The sequence below is a fragment of the Branchiostoma lanceolatum genome, chromosome 1 (assembly GCF_035083965.1).
Source record: "Branchiostoma lanceolatum isolate klBraLanc5 chromosome 1, klBraLanc5.hap2, whole genome shotgun sequence".
NCBI classification, from domain to species: domain Eukaryota; kingdom Metazoa; phylum Chordata; class Leptocardii; order Amphioxiformes; family Branchiostomatidae; genus Branchiostoma; species Branchiostoma lanceolatum.
The window spans coordinates 34,895,138-34,908,026 of NC_089722.1; the positions used below are offsets into that span (position 1 = coordinate 34,895,138).

The following is a 12,889-nucleotide window of genomic DNA, read 5'->3' on the forward strand; positions in this document are numbered from 1 at the left end:
AGTAAATTGTAAACTAAAAGGCAGTGTTATTTTTTGTAGAGATTCTTACCGACAAAATCACGAAGATTCTGGAGGAAAACACCAAAAAAGAACGTAGATCTCTGTTGCAACAATTCTAACATGTGGCGGCATGATTGGGGGAGTCTATTCTGTGTGTAGGGGGAACTTTCTTAGAAACTACTAGCAAATAATCATAGATACAAAAGTTCACAGTAATAACATCACACCAATACTACTGTAATGCTTAGATTGTAGCATTCAAATCTTAAATTCTATCAACATACGTTATGAGATAGATATTTTAGACAACATGTTTTAACTCCTCCCCGGGAGAAACAGTCATGCTATCTGCCGGGGGAACAACTACACGAAGGACTTCCCACGAGGCGTTCTGGTTCGGAAACAAATCCCACAAGAGAGGACTTTATCTTAGACAGTCCAGCTAACAATAAAGCCTGTATGTTTTCTGTACTGGCTGATTGGCGTTCATAATTAGACTGGACCTGGCGGAGTTTCTGCAGGGTTTTTTTACGTCCCAGTTGAACATTCTTGTTCTAGCGGTCCTGGTGGGGAGGGCAGCACGGCAGACTACTGACACTGTTACCACTTACAGCTTCCTTCGGTACTTTGTTATTTCTGTCGCATTTGGGTCGTTTCTGCAAGATTTCTAGGTTTGATTGCAAGATTTCTAGGTTTGATTGATAGAGAAGCCGAGAGACACTCATAATGTTTCTTTCGGATTGTTGTCCTGCTAACGTTAGAGGCAGAAATTAACTGTTTGTTTACTTAACTCCGCGTGAGAGCACGGCGGGGTGTCACCGCTCCTTTTAACCGTCTATTTTTGGGTGCTATTAACTAATTAACAGCAGATTGTGAGTTTCTTCTTTCGAAAAAATGATTCAGACTTCGAAATAAAGGCAGTGTGCTGTAGCCAATCTTTAGAAAGTATCAGAAATGTTGTTCCCAGTGACATGAATATTTTGAATATTCCACGAAAATGTGGGAACATTTAGAAAGTGTAAACACATTCAGAAATGTAAGAAACCATGACATTTATATTACAAATAGTTACAAAGGTTTCAAATTAGTTCTAAACAATGGCAAAAAACATCCGTGCGGTGTCTTGGAATGGACTCTATATGAATTGAATTGAGAAATAATTGTAAAAAATGAAAAATTATAACTTGTGATAACATGTGACCACACTTTTTTGGTATGTGCAGGCCTTTATAATCTATTTTGGTGGCTATTGAGATTTACAACAAATAGTAAAATCGTGAGTAAAAATTTGTGAAAGGGAAAACTGACCCAATTTTTTTTTCAAAATGGGAAAAACAGGAGAGGCTATTCGGAAAGGCAACAAAAAAAATTGGTGCAGCCATGTCGTAATATGCCGTAATTATTGATGCTATTTTATGGGCTAATTTTCACATTAATTATGCAATTAGTTATTCTTTTTCAAAGTTTAAATCAAAATTGACACCCACCCGACAACATAACCTTCTTGACAAAGGTAAAACTTATACACCGTATTGAATTGGCATGGCCTTAGAGGGGAAATACAACTGAATTTTATCTCAAAATCAATTTCAAGCCACATAATTGAATAACACTATACCTGTATCACTCAAAAATGCACACAGCTGCTGAGCATAATCTTTATCTTGGCTCTAGTACTAAATGACTGGTTTAAGAACAAAAGTAATAAAAAAAAAAACATTTTGGATTAAATTACAACAATTCTGCACAACCTATTTTGATTAGACTTCTGATTGGATTGGACTACAGACCTCGTATCTGTCCTCATAACGCTCATCCAGTGCAATAGTCTTGAAGTTTTTGAGTTTCCTCAGATCCCAGAGCTTAACCATGGAGTCATCTGCGGCAGTAGCCAGATAGTAGCCGTTCTCGGAAAAGGCTATGGCAGTGATGGGACCAGAGTGTCCTGAAAATAATGAAAGAACATTTGCAATGAAAGATAGCAGACTTTACTCCCTCAATCATACTGGCTTGCAATCCTTCATGCCTCACAATTCAAACAGCAGAACAAAATGTATGTATGGCAACACTACACGGTGTACACAGCAGGGCTGTCTCCAGCTTGAAATTTAGGGGGTCCGTGGGTATCCTCCCTCTGAAACCCTATTTGACACATTTTCAGTGGCAACTTTTCATTGAGTACAGTGGGTCCGTCGACAGCACATGAAAATGTAGCAAAGCACAACCGTCCCCTTGGTTAATCTTTTTAAGAGCCAACTTTATTTCCTAAGTGCCTTATTACCTACTAGCACGAGCAAGACAGCACTTGTTCAAACCTTACTGCAGTTGAATATCACGCCCTGCGAAGGCACGCAGCTGTTAAATAAGTCAGATGAATTTTGTGTCCTTCTACGAGTACAGAAGTCACTGGAATCAAAGAATACTGTAGACACAGCATGGAAAAGTCAGTGAGCGCAGGAAATGTACATTTTGGTGAGCTCTAAAAATTTCGCGCAAAAACTGGGCCACGTCGTGGAGGAAATTCCAGTGATTTTCATACAAAATTACTGTAAATACATTTAAGTTTAATAGCGGGTTTTAATTTCTGGGTAAGGAGAAAATGGAGTATTCGTGGTGGTTTTAAGTTCGCGTTTGAAACAATAGTAGCGCAACAGAAACACCGGCTTTACGGACAGCCAGTCAGAAACCATGATAGTTAAACGCACAGCCTCACATCTTCTAGTGACTCAGCAGGAGTGCTATAGACGTCCTGATCATGAATTTCTGTTGGTCTCTTCCGACCGTACATATCGTCATGTACAGTATTTAAGAATCAGAATACTACAGTACGGATCAGTTTGCGGATCATTTACAAACAATGTACAGTACATAGTGCTTCATAAAGACGAGGGGGTAGGAGGGCAAAAAAATTTGTGGTAGTTTTAAGTTTGCAGCAAAGAGCTTACTGGGAAAAACACAAACAATACTAGGGGATTGCATTCGTCATTTCGGATAGTGACATTAAGCCGGCGGCCCCGTGTATGAGGGAGCTTCGGGCATAAGCCTCAAGTGTCAAACCTCTGCATGTAAAAGAACCCAACACACTTATCGAGAAGAGTTGGGGTGACCTGTGTGCTTGGCAAAAAATGTGAGCCGTGGCGAGGCTCCATTGCACTACCAGTAGCTACTTGAAAAAGCATCATGCTTCAGGTTCCGGTTTGGAATTTCAAGTGACTGGACTCCTAAAATAAGATGCAAATCATAGTACAGTAGAAACCAGTTAACATCACCAGAAACCAGTGTACACAGCAGGGCTGTCTCCAGCTTGAAATTTAGGGGGTCCGTGGGTATCCTCCCTCTGAAACCCTATTTGACACATTTTCAGTGGCAACTTTTCATTGAGTACAGTGGGTCCGTCGACAGCACATGAAAATGTAGCAAAGCACAACCGTCCCCTTGGTTAATCTTTTTAAGAGCCAACTTTATTTCCTAAGTGCCTTATTACCTACTAGCACGAGCAAGACAGCACTTGTTCAAACCTTACTGCAGTTGAATATCACGCCCTGCGAAGGCACGCAGCTGTTAAATAAGTCAGATGAATTTTGTGTCCTTCTACGAGTACAGAAGTCACTGGAATCAAAGAATACTGTAGACACAGCATGGAAAAGTCAGTGAGCGCAGGAAATGTACATTTTGGTGAGCTCTAAAAATTTCGCGCAAAAACTGGGCCACGTCGTGGAGGAAATTCCAGTGATTTTCATACAAAATTACTGTAAATACATTTAAGTTTAATAGCGGGTTTTAATTTCTGGGTAAGGAGAAAATGGAGTATTCGTGGTGGTTTTAAGTTCGCGTTTGAAACAATAGTAGCGCAACAGAAACACCGGCTTTACGGACAGCCAGTCAGAAACCATGATAGTTAAACGCACAGCCTCACATCTTCTAGTGACTCAGCAGGAGTGCTATAGACGTCCTGATCATGAATTTCTGTTGGTCTCTTCCGACCGTACATATCGTCATGTACAGTATTTAAGAATCAGAATACTACAGTACGGATCAGTTTGCGGATCATTTACAAACAATGTACAGTACATAGTGCTTCATAAAGACGAGGGGGTAGGAGGGCAAAAAAATTTGTGGTAGTTTTAAGTTTGCAGCAAAGAGCTTACTGGGAAAAACACAAACAATACTAGGGGATTGCATTCGTCATTTCGGATAGTGACATTAAGCCGGCGGCCCCGTGTATGAGGGAGCTTCGGGCATAAGCCTCAAGTGTCAAACCTCTGCATGTAAAAGAACCCAACACACTTATCGAGAAGAGTTGGGGTGACCTGTGTGCTTGGCAAAAAATGTGAGCCGTGGCGAGGCTCCATTGCACTACCAGTAGCTACTTGAAAAAGCATCATGCTTCAGGTTCCGGTTTGGAATTTCAAGTGACTGGACTCCTAAAATAAGATGCAAATCATAGTACAGTAGAAACCAGTTAATTGCAATACACTTTGTTGCAAAAACTGGCGAACTGCAAAGGATTGTGAAATCCCAAACCATTTCCCATTAACGCCATTGTTTATCGAACCCCATATACACAAAGCCTAAGATCGAAAAAATCGGCTAATCGGCAAAGAAATTGTCAAGTTGCAGCACATATTGAACCGAAAATATGCCAAACAAATCACCAAAAACGGCTGGAAAAAAACCCGGCAGTTTTGAGTCGCGAAGGACGGCGGTTTCTTGTGAAGTTTACGTTGATAGAGCGGCCCGGCAGATCGGGCGCACGTCGGCACTGCATACAGAGAGGCACGTGTAGGTTCATAGTCGTCAAAGGCGGCAGCTTATGCCTTCGTGTTTTTTTGTCATGTTTCTTCAAAGAACATTTAATTTCTCAGACAACAAATATTTACTCAATAAAAACATGTCTCTACCTGTGTTCTCGCTCATTATTCTTGCGTTCATTTCGACCGTGCGACACGTTTGTTATCGCCATCATGCATCTAAACCCGGAAGTGAATGTGCCGCTACTGACCTACCGCATTGAAAGATGGGATACTGCCACCCACGCCGTCCGCCATCTTTTTTTTTTACCGAGAACAATTTTGTGAAATATGCTCGTTGAATGTTGCAAAATTCCATGTTATCTATGGACATCGTAAGCTAAAATCTCGTAGATAGATATTTATAAACCGCTACTGACCTACCGCATTGAAAGATGGGATACTGCCACCCACGCTGTCCGCCATCTTTTTTTTTTACCGAGAACAATTTTGTGAAATATGCTCGTTGAATGTTGCAAAATTCCATGTTATCTATGGACATCGTAAGCTAAAATCTCGTAGATATGGCAATCAACAGTTTATTGTTGCATGAGTTACGATCATTTCCATGTGGTAGTTAATTTTTTTTGAAAATGAAGACAACAACAAGGTGATCTTTTGTCTATGTGTTGCCGACAATTTTCATGACTACAAGCCGTGTATTGTACCCAACTTTATTTTTGTTTTTTACTTTTGTAGTGTAAGAATATCTATAGGTTGACAATTGTACATTTATCTGTAGTTTGTGTTGTGCGCAGATAGCAGTGTTTATTTCTTTTTTTTGTCCAAGTAGAGTTAGAGTCGATAGCTCAAATATTTAGTGCATCGAGTCGGTAGAAAACAACGATCTACTTTGGGAAATCCAAGGACATTATACCTTGGGAAATTGTACCCACAACAACACTATTGTTACAAATCATAAATGTTACAAGTAAATGTACTGATCTAAATAAAGTCCACTGTTATTAATGGTTAAATATGGCAGTGTTTGTATTTTTTGTGTCATTGCGTTCGATTTACTGTCCCGTAGATTCAATCGGGTCCGTTTGAGCTAACACCTCATAATCGGCAAAGCCGGGTAATCGGGAAAATTGCGCTGACAAATAGGCATTGCAAATAAGCGGTTTCTACTGTAGTAGTTTTGGCTCCAGATTTTTCAGCTATCGCTATGGCAGTGTGCAATCTTTTATATTTCCTGAAAAGTCCAATCTTAGTAGCATTTTACGGTTGAACAGTTTTGGTCCTCCGCGAAGACTTCCTGGTATCAGTGGAAATGTGACAAGCTGGTGAAGCCCAAAGTTTTTACCTGGGAAGTTGGCGACGTTAGTTCTCTCCTTTAGGTCCCAGATCTTGACCTGACTGTCGTCTGTCCCGGTGCCAAAGATCAGGCCGTCAGGATGAAACTGGGCACAAGTCAGCGCTGAGGGAGGTATTGACAGTCATCAATAAAACCTTACTTTAACTAACTTCAAGAACAGTAAGCACTGCTTCAAAGTCAATTTTAACTTCCACAAATTTCATAGCTTTTTATAAAAGATCTGGAACAAAAACAAGCAGAATATGAGAGATACTATAATCATTGGATATACATGTACATGTATCAGCCTTTACTTTTGAGTTTTAACAACTGATTCTGGATATTGTCTTGAAGGGTAACCAGTGAGGTTACTCTGTAGTTGCCAACATTTCTTGAGCATACAAAGAGACATTTTGCAGTACAGTCAAACCTGTCTATAGCGGTCACTCAAGGGACTGGCCAAAACTGGCCGCTAAGGACAGGTGGCCGCTATGGAGAAAATGTCGATTATTTGACCACGAGTGACACATATTTTCAGTACCCACTGAGATACATTTATTCACCGTACAGTACACATGTAAACATTGCATAGGTAAGTCACATTTTAGAGAGTCGATTGTTGTTCTTTTACTTCTATTATGGGCTTGAAAAAAGAATTATTGTATCTGCCAACTCCAAAATCCATGGCTTGCTCGGGCTTCATGTCTGTACAGACCAGCATCGCCATACTCTACTCTTGATCCTTCGCGACTGCTTCGCTGCAGGCACACGCATCACCAACGAGTTTTAATCATATGAAACAAAGTCCTTCGCAGCAAAATGCCACCTAGTTAGTTAAGAACAAAATACATGTTGCTCAGTTGCCACTTACTGTTCGTTTTCGACCGTTTTGAAACATAAAATCGTGGCGAAACTTTTCCTTAGTCTGTTGTTGTTTTGCTTCCCGCTTGCCATTATCAGCTTCTACCATTATGCTAATAGGGTACTCAGAAGAAGGTCGCTCTTTTGATGGCTTTTTCCTTTTCAGAAAATTGCAATAGCCCAAATTTTACATCATATTAATGTTATTCATATTTCTTTTGAAGCTTTTGGTAAAGTTATTATCCTCAGTGATACTTTGTAGCAAAATAAATGTAGCGCATTATACCTCCGAAACAGTGGTGTCTTCCGTTGACCTTTGTGCTGCTGACTATCAGCACCATTTTGAAAATCGCGTGAAACACGTTTTGACTTTGAGCACCGGGGAAAACGGATATTGGGCCGGCATTCAAACATTTCCCGAACTTACCGCATCAGCTACATGTGCGGGTTGTATTTTCCAAAAAGCTGCCGTAATATTTGTCCAGTCGAAATGCACAGAAATGGTCAATTTTGCTACGATGTACAAACGCAAGCCATGTGAAGAAAATTATACTGACTTCGTGTCAAACCATGGATTTTCTAACAAAGATAAAACATTCTGGTTTTCTTTATTATCATCCTATCCAGTTGAGTCCACATAAATTTAATAACTGCGTGAAAAAAAAATGAAGATTTTGAACCAGGCGTGCGGTGGCGATGCGGCTTCTACCGGCGCGCCGTGACCGTTACCGACAGTGTTACTGTACTCGCGGGACTGAAAATCGTCTGGCCGCGACCGCGTTGGACAGGTGGCCGCTATAGCCTAATTCTTAATGCTTATGTCAATGGGAAAAATCCAAGGGACCGACAAAAAGTGACCACTATGGGCAGGTGGCCGCTATGCAAAGGTGACCGCTAATACAGGTTTGACTGTAGTTAAAAGTCTCCACAATTCACTTACATGTCTTACTGGACTCGTCGGTGACCTTAGTCAGCACACGCCCTGTCCTCACATCTGAGAAAGCCCAGAACTGAAACACAAATACCAACTCAACAATTATAAATGTCTCATGTCTTAGCAGATGTTTCAGTTGATCCTGGTCTTTTGTGGCCTTTTCTGCATACATCCATTTTTCTCCACTTCTGCATGTTTCTGTACAGACCTGAACCTGATTATTGTAGTACAGTAGGACAACATCATATTCGAGAGGAGACACAAGTACAGGCCTCTCTGAGTACTATATATATATTTTTTTTAACGAACTTGCTCAGTGCAAGGCCGTAGGGGGCCACTCATCAAAGCACTTGGTCAGAACAAGCATGACTTCACTGACCCATTAGGAGAAGCAGGGGTTACGAAGGCTGCTAGGGAAATTCCCTACCCCATTTAGGCCGGAATGTTTTGATCCACTCACACCGGGGCATGCCCCTGCTCTTTTTCGAAAGATGTGGTGGGTTCTTTTATGTGCCCAAGTTGTGACTCTCCTCAAACACGGGACCTCCATTTAACGTCCTATCCCAGGGAGTGATGTGAGGAAAGTCGTGTTAAATGCCTTTCCCAATGTTGAATTATGTTGAAAATGTGTATTGGAATGATGTTTGTTATTTTCAATGCAATAATTGATGCGCAAAAAGAAACGTGATGTAACAAAACCTAACATAAAAAAACAATCACTGAACAGGCAGTGAATGTGGCTTGACCCCAAAGGGACAAAACTTTGCAAAACAAAAACAACTCACATCAAGAAAATTCCGTATTTACTGTGTCTTCCACATAATATCTTTTCACGGTACCAATCACATGTTAAAGTGTAATTAATACACAATGAATAGGAGCGTGTGCCTTGTCATGGCCATGCATTTGCACATGGCCATGCACTCGCAGACAGCAGCATTGTTCACATTGTTTTTCTCTTGTAGGTTTTCTACTAAATAGACACTCGAAGACCCAAATTTTTAGTGTTTTGTAAAGCATTATTACCTTTGCCAAGAAGATTATGTTTTCGGTAGCATTTGTATGTGTGTAGATAAATGTTTGTATGTATGTATGTATGTATGTGGAAGACCAGAAGACTTGGATGGATTATCTTGAAATTCGGTATGCAGATAGCTTAAGTGATGCTTTTGCATAATTAGATGGTAATTATAAAAATCAGACTCTAATTTGCATAATTAATGGAGATATTTCCAAAACCTGCTGCATTCCATGATAGGATTATTAAAAAATGTGACATATGTAACTGAGGAAGAGAGGAAAGTTGATAGACCAAAAATATGCAAATGAAGACCTTATTACTATGATTCCATATTGGTTAATGTTGCCGCCAAAAACTGGGCGCCATGTGCCCCCCTCCCCACTACAGTTTTGGCCGGTCGCATCGGGCTAACGTTTTTTTCTGTTTTGTCCCTCTCTGTTCACCGTCAGTTATTGTTAAGCCTAAAAATTCAGAAATACTCCTATAGCTATCAGCCTTTCTGTAGTCTGTGTAAACATTACTAAAGTTTAAAGCTGGCTGAGTTTCATGAGCTTTCTTCCCCCAAAAAATTGTAAAGAGATGTCAGATACTTCATTCCACCAATAACAGAGCACGTCTCCGTCGCGTCAAGAAATACGACCAGTGACGTCATGCAAGTCTTGCTACTCGCGAGATTCCAGCTAATTTGCGAGATTAAATTTTGTCGGACGTAGATACGTGATAAAGTTTTGTTGTGCTTAATTTTCTCTGCCGATTTTGTACAACACTGAAGTGTAGCTTGTGTGTGAACATTTGATCTGATGGCGATGACAGCACGCCTCCCCCCAAAATTAAGCCTGAAACTCTTGTGTAATTTTTCACCAAAAGAGTTGTCATTAAACTAAACTTTGTCTACCAGGAAAATTTCCCCCTTAAAATGCAGGAAATAGCGTTTCAGTCTTTCAAAGGGCCAGGATTTCAAAATTTTCCAGGACTCGATGTGCTCTTCCCTCGGAACAAAATTGAAATGACGGGTAAAAATTTCAGGCTGGGGAGAACACTGGTTAAAATCATTTGGCAAAGGTATGAGGTCATGGAACGCTAGTTTCATTTACACTTTCTTACAATCAAGTTACAACTTATTTCCTAAATGATAAGTGTATAACAGAGAAACAGGAAGGAAGACATCATCTTACCTGGTCCTCTGAGGCTGACAGCAGGAAGTCTCCTGTGGCATGAAGTGAGATGCCAGTAACAGCGCCGTCATGTGCCTGGATGATGTTACTGCACTGTCCACTGGGCACACCCCACACTCGAATGGTGGAGTCTGGTGATGCTGTGAACACCAGGTTCTACAGAAAAACCATTGATGAACTCTCAGATGCTCAAGCAAAACCAACAAAAGTAACTAACAAATTATGACACATTTCATCATCATGTACTAGGTAGCTGTATAAACACTCTTAGAATCATCAATTGCTATGTCACGAATGAAGACCCCTACCTCTGAAGGATGGTACAGCACATTGTTAACCTTCTGTCGGTGACCTTTCAGGATGCAGACGACCTGTTCGCTCTCTTTGTCAAACACAACAGCATTTTTGTCGGCACCACCTGGGATTAAAAGGTACTGTTGCTGAGTACATTACAGACAAAATGTTTAGAAAGCTTTTGCAGGATTTTTTATATCAACGCATGCACATTTCAAAATTATGCCTGAACAAATGGGAGGATGACCTAACAATAAACCAGCCAGGAACCCAGTATAAGGTGGACGTTACAGTGTACCTGCGCGGTGGAGGCAAAAAATGGGAATACGTTTGAAGTGCCAACTTAACTCTTGTCCTGCTGGCTGTTTTTTACCATACATGTACATTCTACCAGTGCTGGGTGTTTTAGACCCTCTTGAAAAACAATTTCTGTATTAGTATTTGAACCATATAAACAGTATTAGTATCAAACCTACAGCAGTGTTCTCACCAGGATTTTTTCACAGCGTAGGGGCATCTTTGCGCGGCAAAGCCGCATGGTAAGCGCTATAGGTGTGAGGATGAGGGCTACAGGCTGGAATATTGTAGGGGGGTCCAGGGCATCCTCCCCCTGGAAATTTTGAACTTTAAAACTCTCAAAGACACTATTTCCTGCATTTTGAGGGCTAAAGTTTGTGAAATAAAGCCAAAGTTTTTTACTTTTGCATCAAAACAACAGAAAATCCCCCCCTATGCTGGTTGAAACACAGCATAGGGGCCAAAATCACAGCATAGGGGATCCAAATCACAGCGTAGGGGCCCCCTATGCTCAAATGCCCTGGCGAGAACACTGTACAGCATCCTAAGACATCCTGACAACATCAAAGCTACAAATACGAGGGGAAAAAAATACCAAAGTAAAACTAGAGGTGAGTTTATCAGTGGCTAGGTATTGTCCTAGAGACATGAGCTGCCATCTTGGTCATTAGCATAATTTATGCACTCATTGCATAACAGAACATTGACCCCTGTCCTCTTGCGAGGTCATGCCGGCTAACCCGGGTAGACCCCAAAGTAACATGGGCGGGTGCTACGCTAGTTTTCTGAAAGAAAAAAAAGAGCCTTCCCAACATATGTTGGGCACAGCACTGGGAGTCTGCATGTGTTTCCTAACAAATGTTGGGAGCCACAGGACAATGGTTAAAATCCTTGAAAATCTTTCTTTTCCGAACAGGCAGGGTCTTAAGTTTTCCCATTTTGGTCAAAATTTGTTCAAAACTCACCAGATTAGTTGGCATAAGCACATATGTGAGGCTTGCCCTGAGTGGATGAATACAGCCGAAAACTGGGTCAAATTTAAGGTTTGTTTACTTCCGGGATCTGTGCTTGTCATTCGAGCTGGTAAACAGCTAATCTCCAAGCAGATCTAATAATGGTTGCTGGAAGACCGTATCCAACTGGCAGAAGAAGCTTGTATGGCAACCATACAAGCTTCTTCTGCCAGTTGGATACGGTCTTCCAGCAACCATTAGATCTGCTTGGAGATTAGTAAACAGCCTATTTCCCATTGTTATCAAGTATACCCTTATGGCTTTGAGATTGAACTTTGAGTATTAAGTACTTTTACGGGGTCTGATTTTAGTGCTTCTTATTTTTGACTCCAATGGGGAGACTCCACTGTAACATGTGCCCTGTAACCCTGCTCAATTGCAACAGCACATGGCCCAGTCCCTGTCAATAATGGCCGCGTTATTTCTAAGCCTATCAATTTTGGATGGTAACTAGCGGCAAACAATGGTGAAATCTGCAAGATTGAGTTGGGGTTTGAGACGATTGGGCGATTTGAAAAAACCAAGATGATGCTGGGGTCAACTGTTACATTGTTGGTCATTGGGACAGTCTAATAAAATATGGCTGGAAATGGCCAAAGAATGATTGTTTTCTTAATTCGTCATACAAAATCCACACATATTTGTTGTTAGAGGTGGTTTCCCTAAAGGCCTCGGACACGCAAAGCAATTTGACGTTGTAACAAACTTATCAATTTTGACAAAATTTAAGTGTCTGAGTTTCTTTTTAGCTCCTCTATGCTACTAGTGATATATCCCAAGCTCCCAGCTCAAGCTGCACATTGTAAATAAGCTATTTAGCAATTTCCTCACAGAAGACAGTTGGAAAAGAACAAACGTCCATTCCTTTTAGAATATAGCAAGGTGTTGCTACTGAGTTCAGGGAAGCATGCAAAACCTGCACCTTGCCTTCATGCACAACATTTCTTTCTCGTACAGGCTATGCTTACCTGTGAGGATCTTAGATGTGTCTGCAGTGTGGATGTCCATGGAAAGGATTCCAGGGATACTGGCACTGTGCAGACCCTGAGAAGGAGCATCACAGAAACAGGGGCATAAGAGAAAGACACCATTAGTACATGGATAACATTGAACCGACACGAAGGCAACATAAATGTAGATAGTAGCAGGAAAGATTCAGGTACTGTTATGAGATTGTAAACAAAAGAGTCTGTGTTGCAATTGTCTT

The 12,889-nt window shown here is 40.9% G+C and overlaps 1 protein-coding gene across 1 annotated transcript in view; it reads right to left on the bottom strand.

Annotated features, from left to right (window-relative positions):
* LOC136427513 (pre-mRNA-processing factor 19-like) overlaps positions 1-12,889 on the bottom strand; it is a 41,409-nt gene that overhangs the window by 7,082 nt on the left and 21,438 nt on the right. The window contains exons 6-11 of the mRNA XM_066416471.1: positions 12,651-12,726; positions 10,387-10,496; positions 10,079-10,234; positions 7,889-7,958; positions 6,097-6,210; positions 1,791-1,945 (exon numbers count right to left, since the gene is read on the bottom strand). Coding sequence (XP_066272568.1) covers positions 1,791-1,945; positions 6,097-6,210; positions 7,889-7,958; positions 10,079-10,234; positions 10,387-10,496; positions 12,651-12,726 — 681 coding nt within the window. The remainder of the gene's footprint in view (positions 1-1,790; positions 1,946-6,096; positions 6,211-7,888; positions 7,959-10,078; positions 10,235-10,386; positions 10,497-12,650; positions 12,727-12,889) is intronic.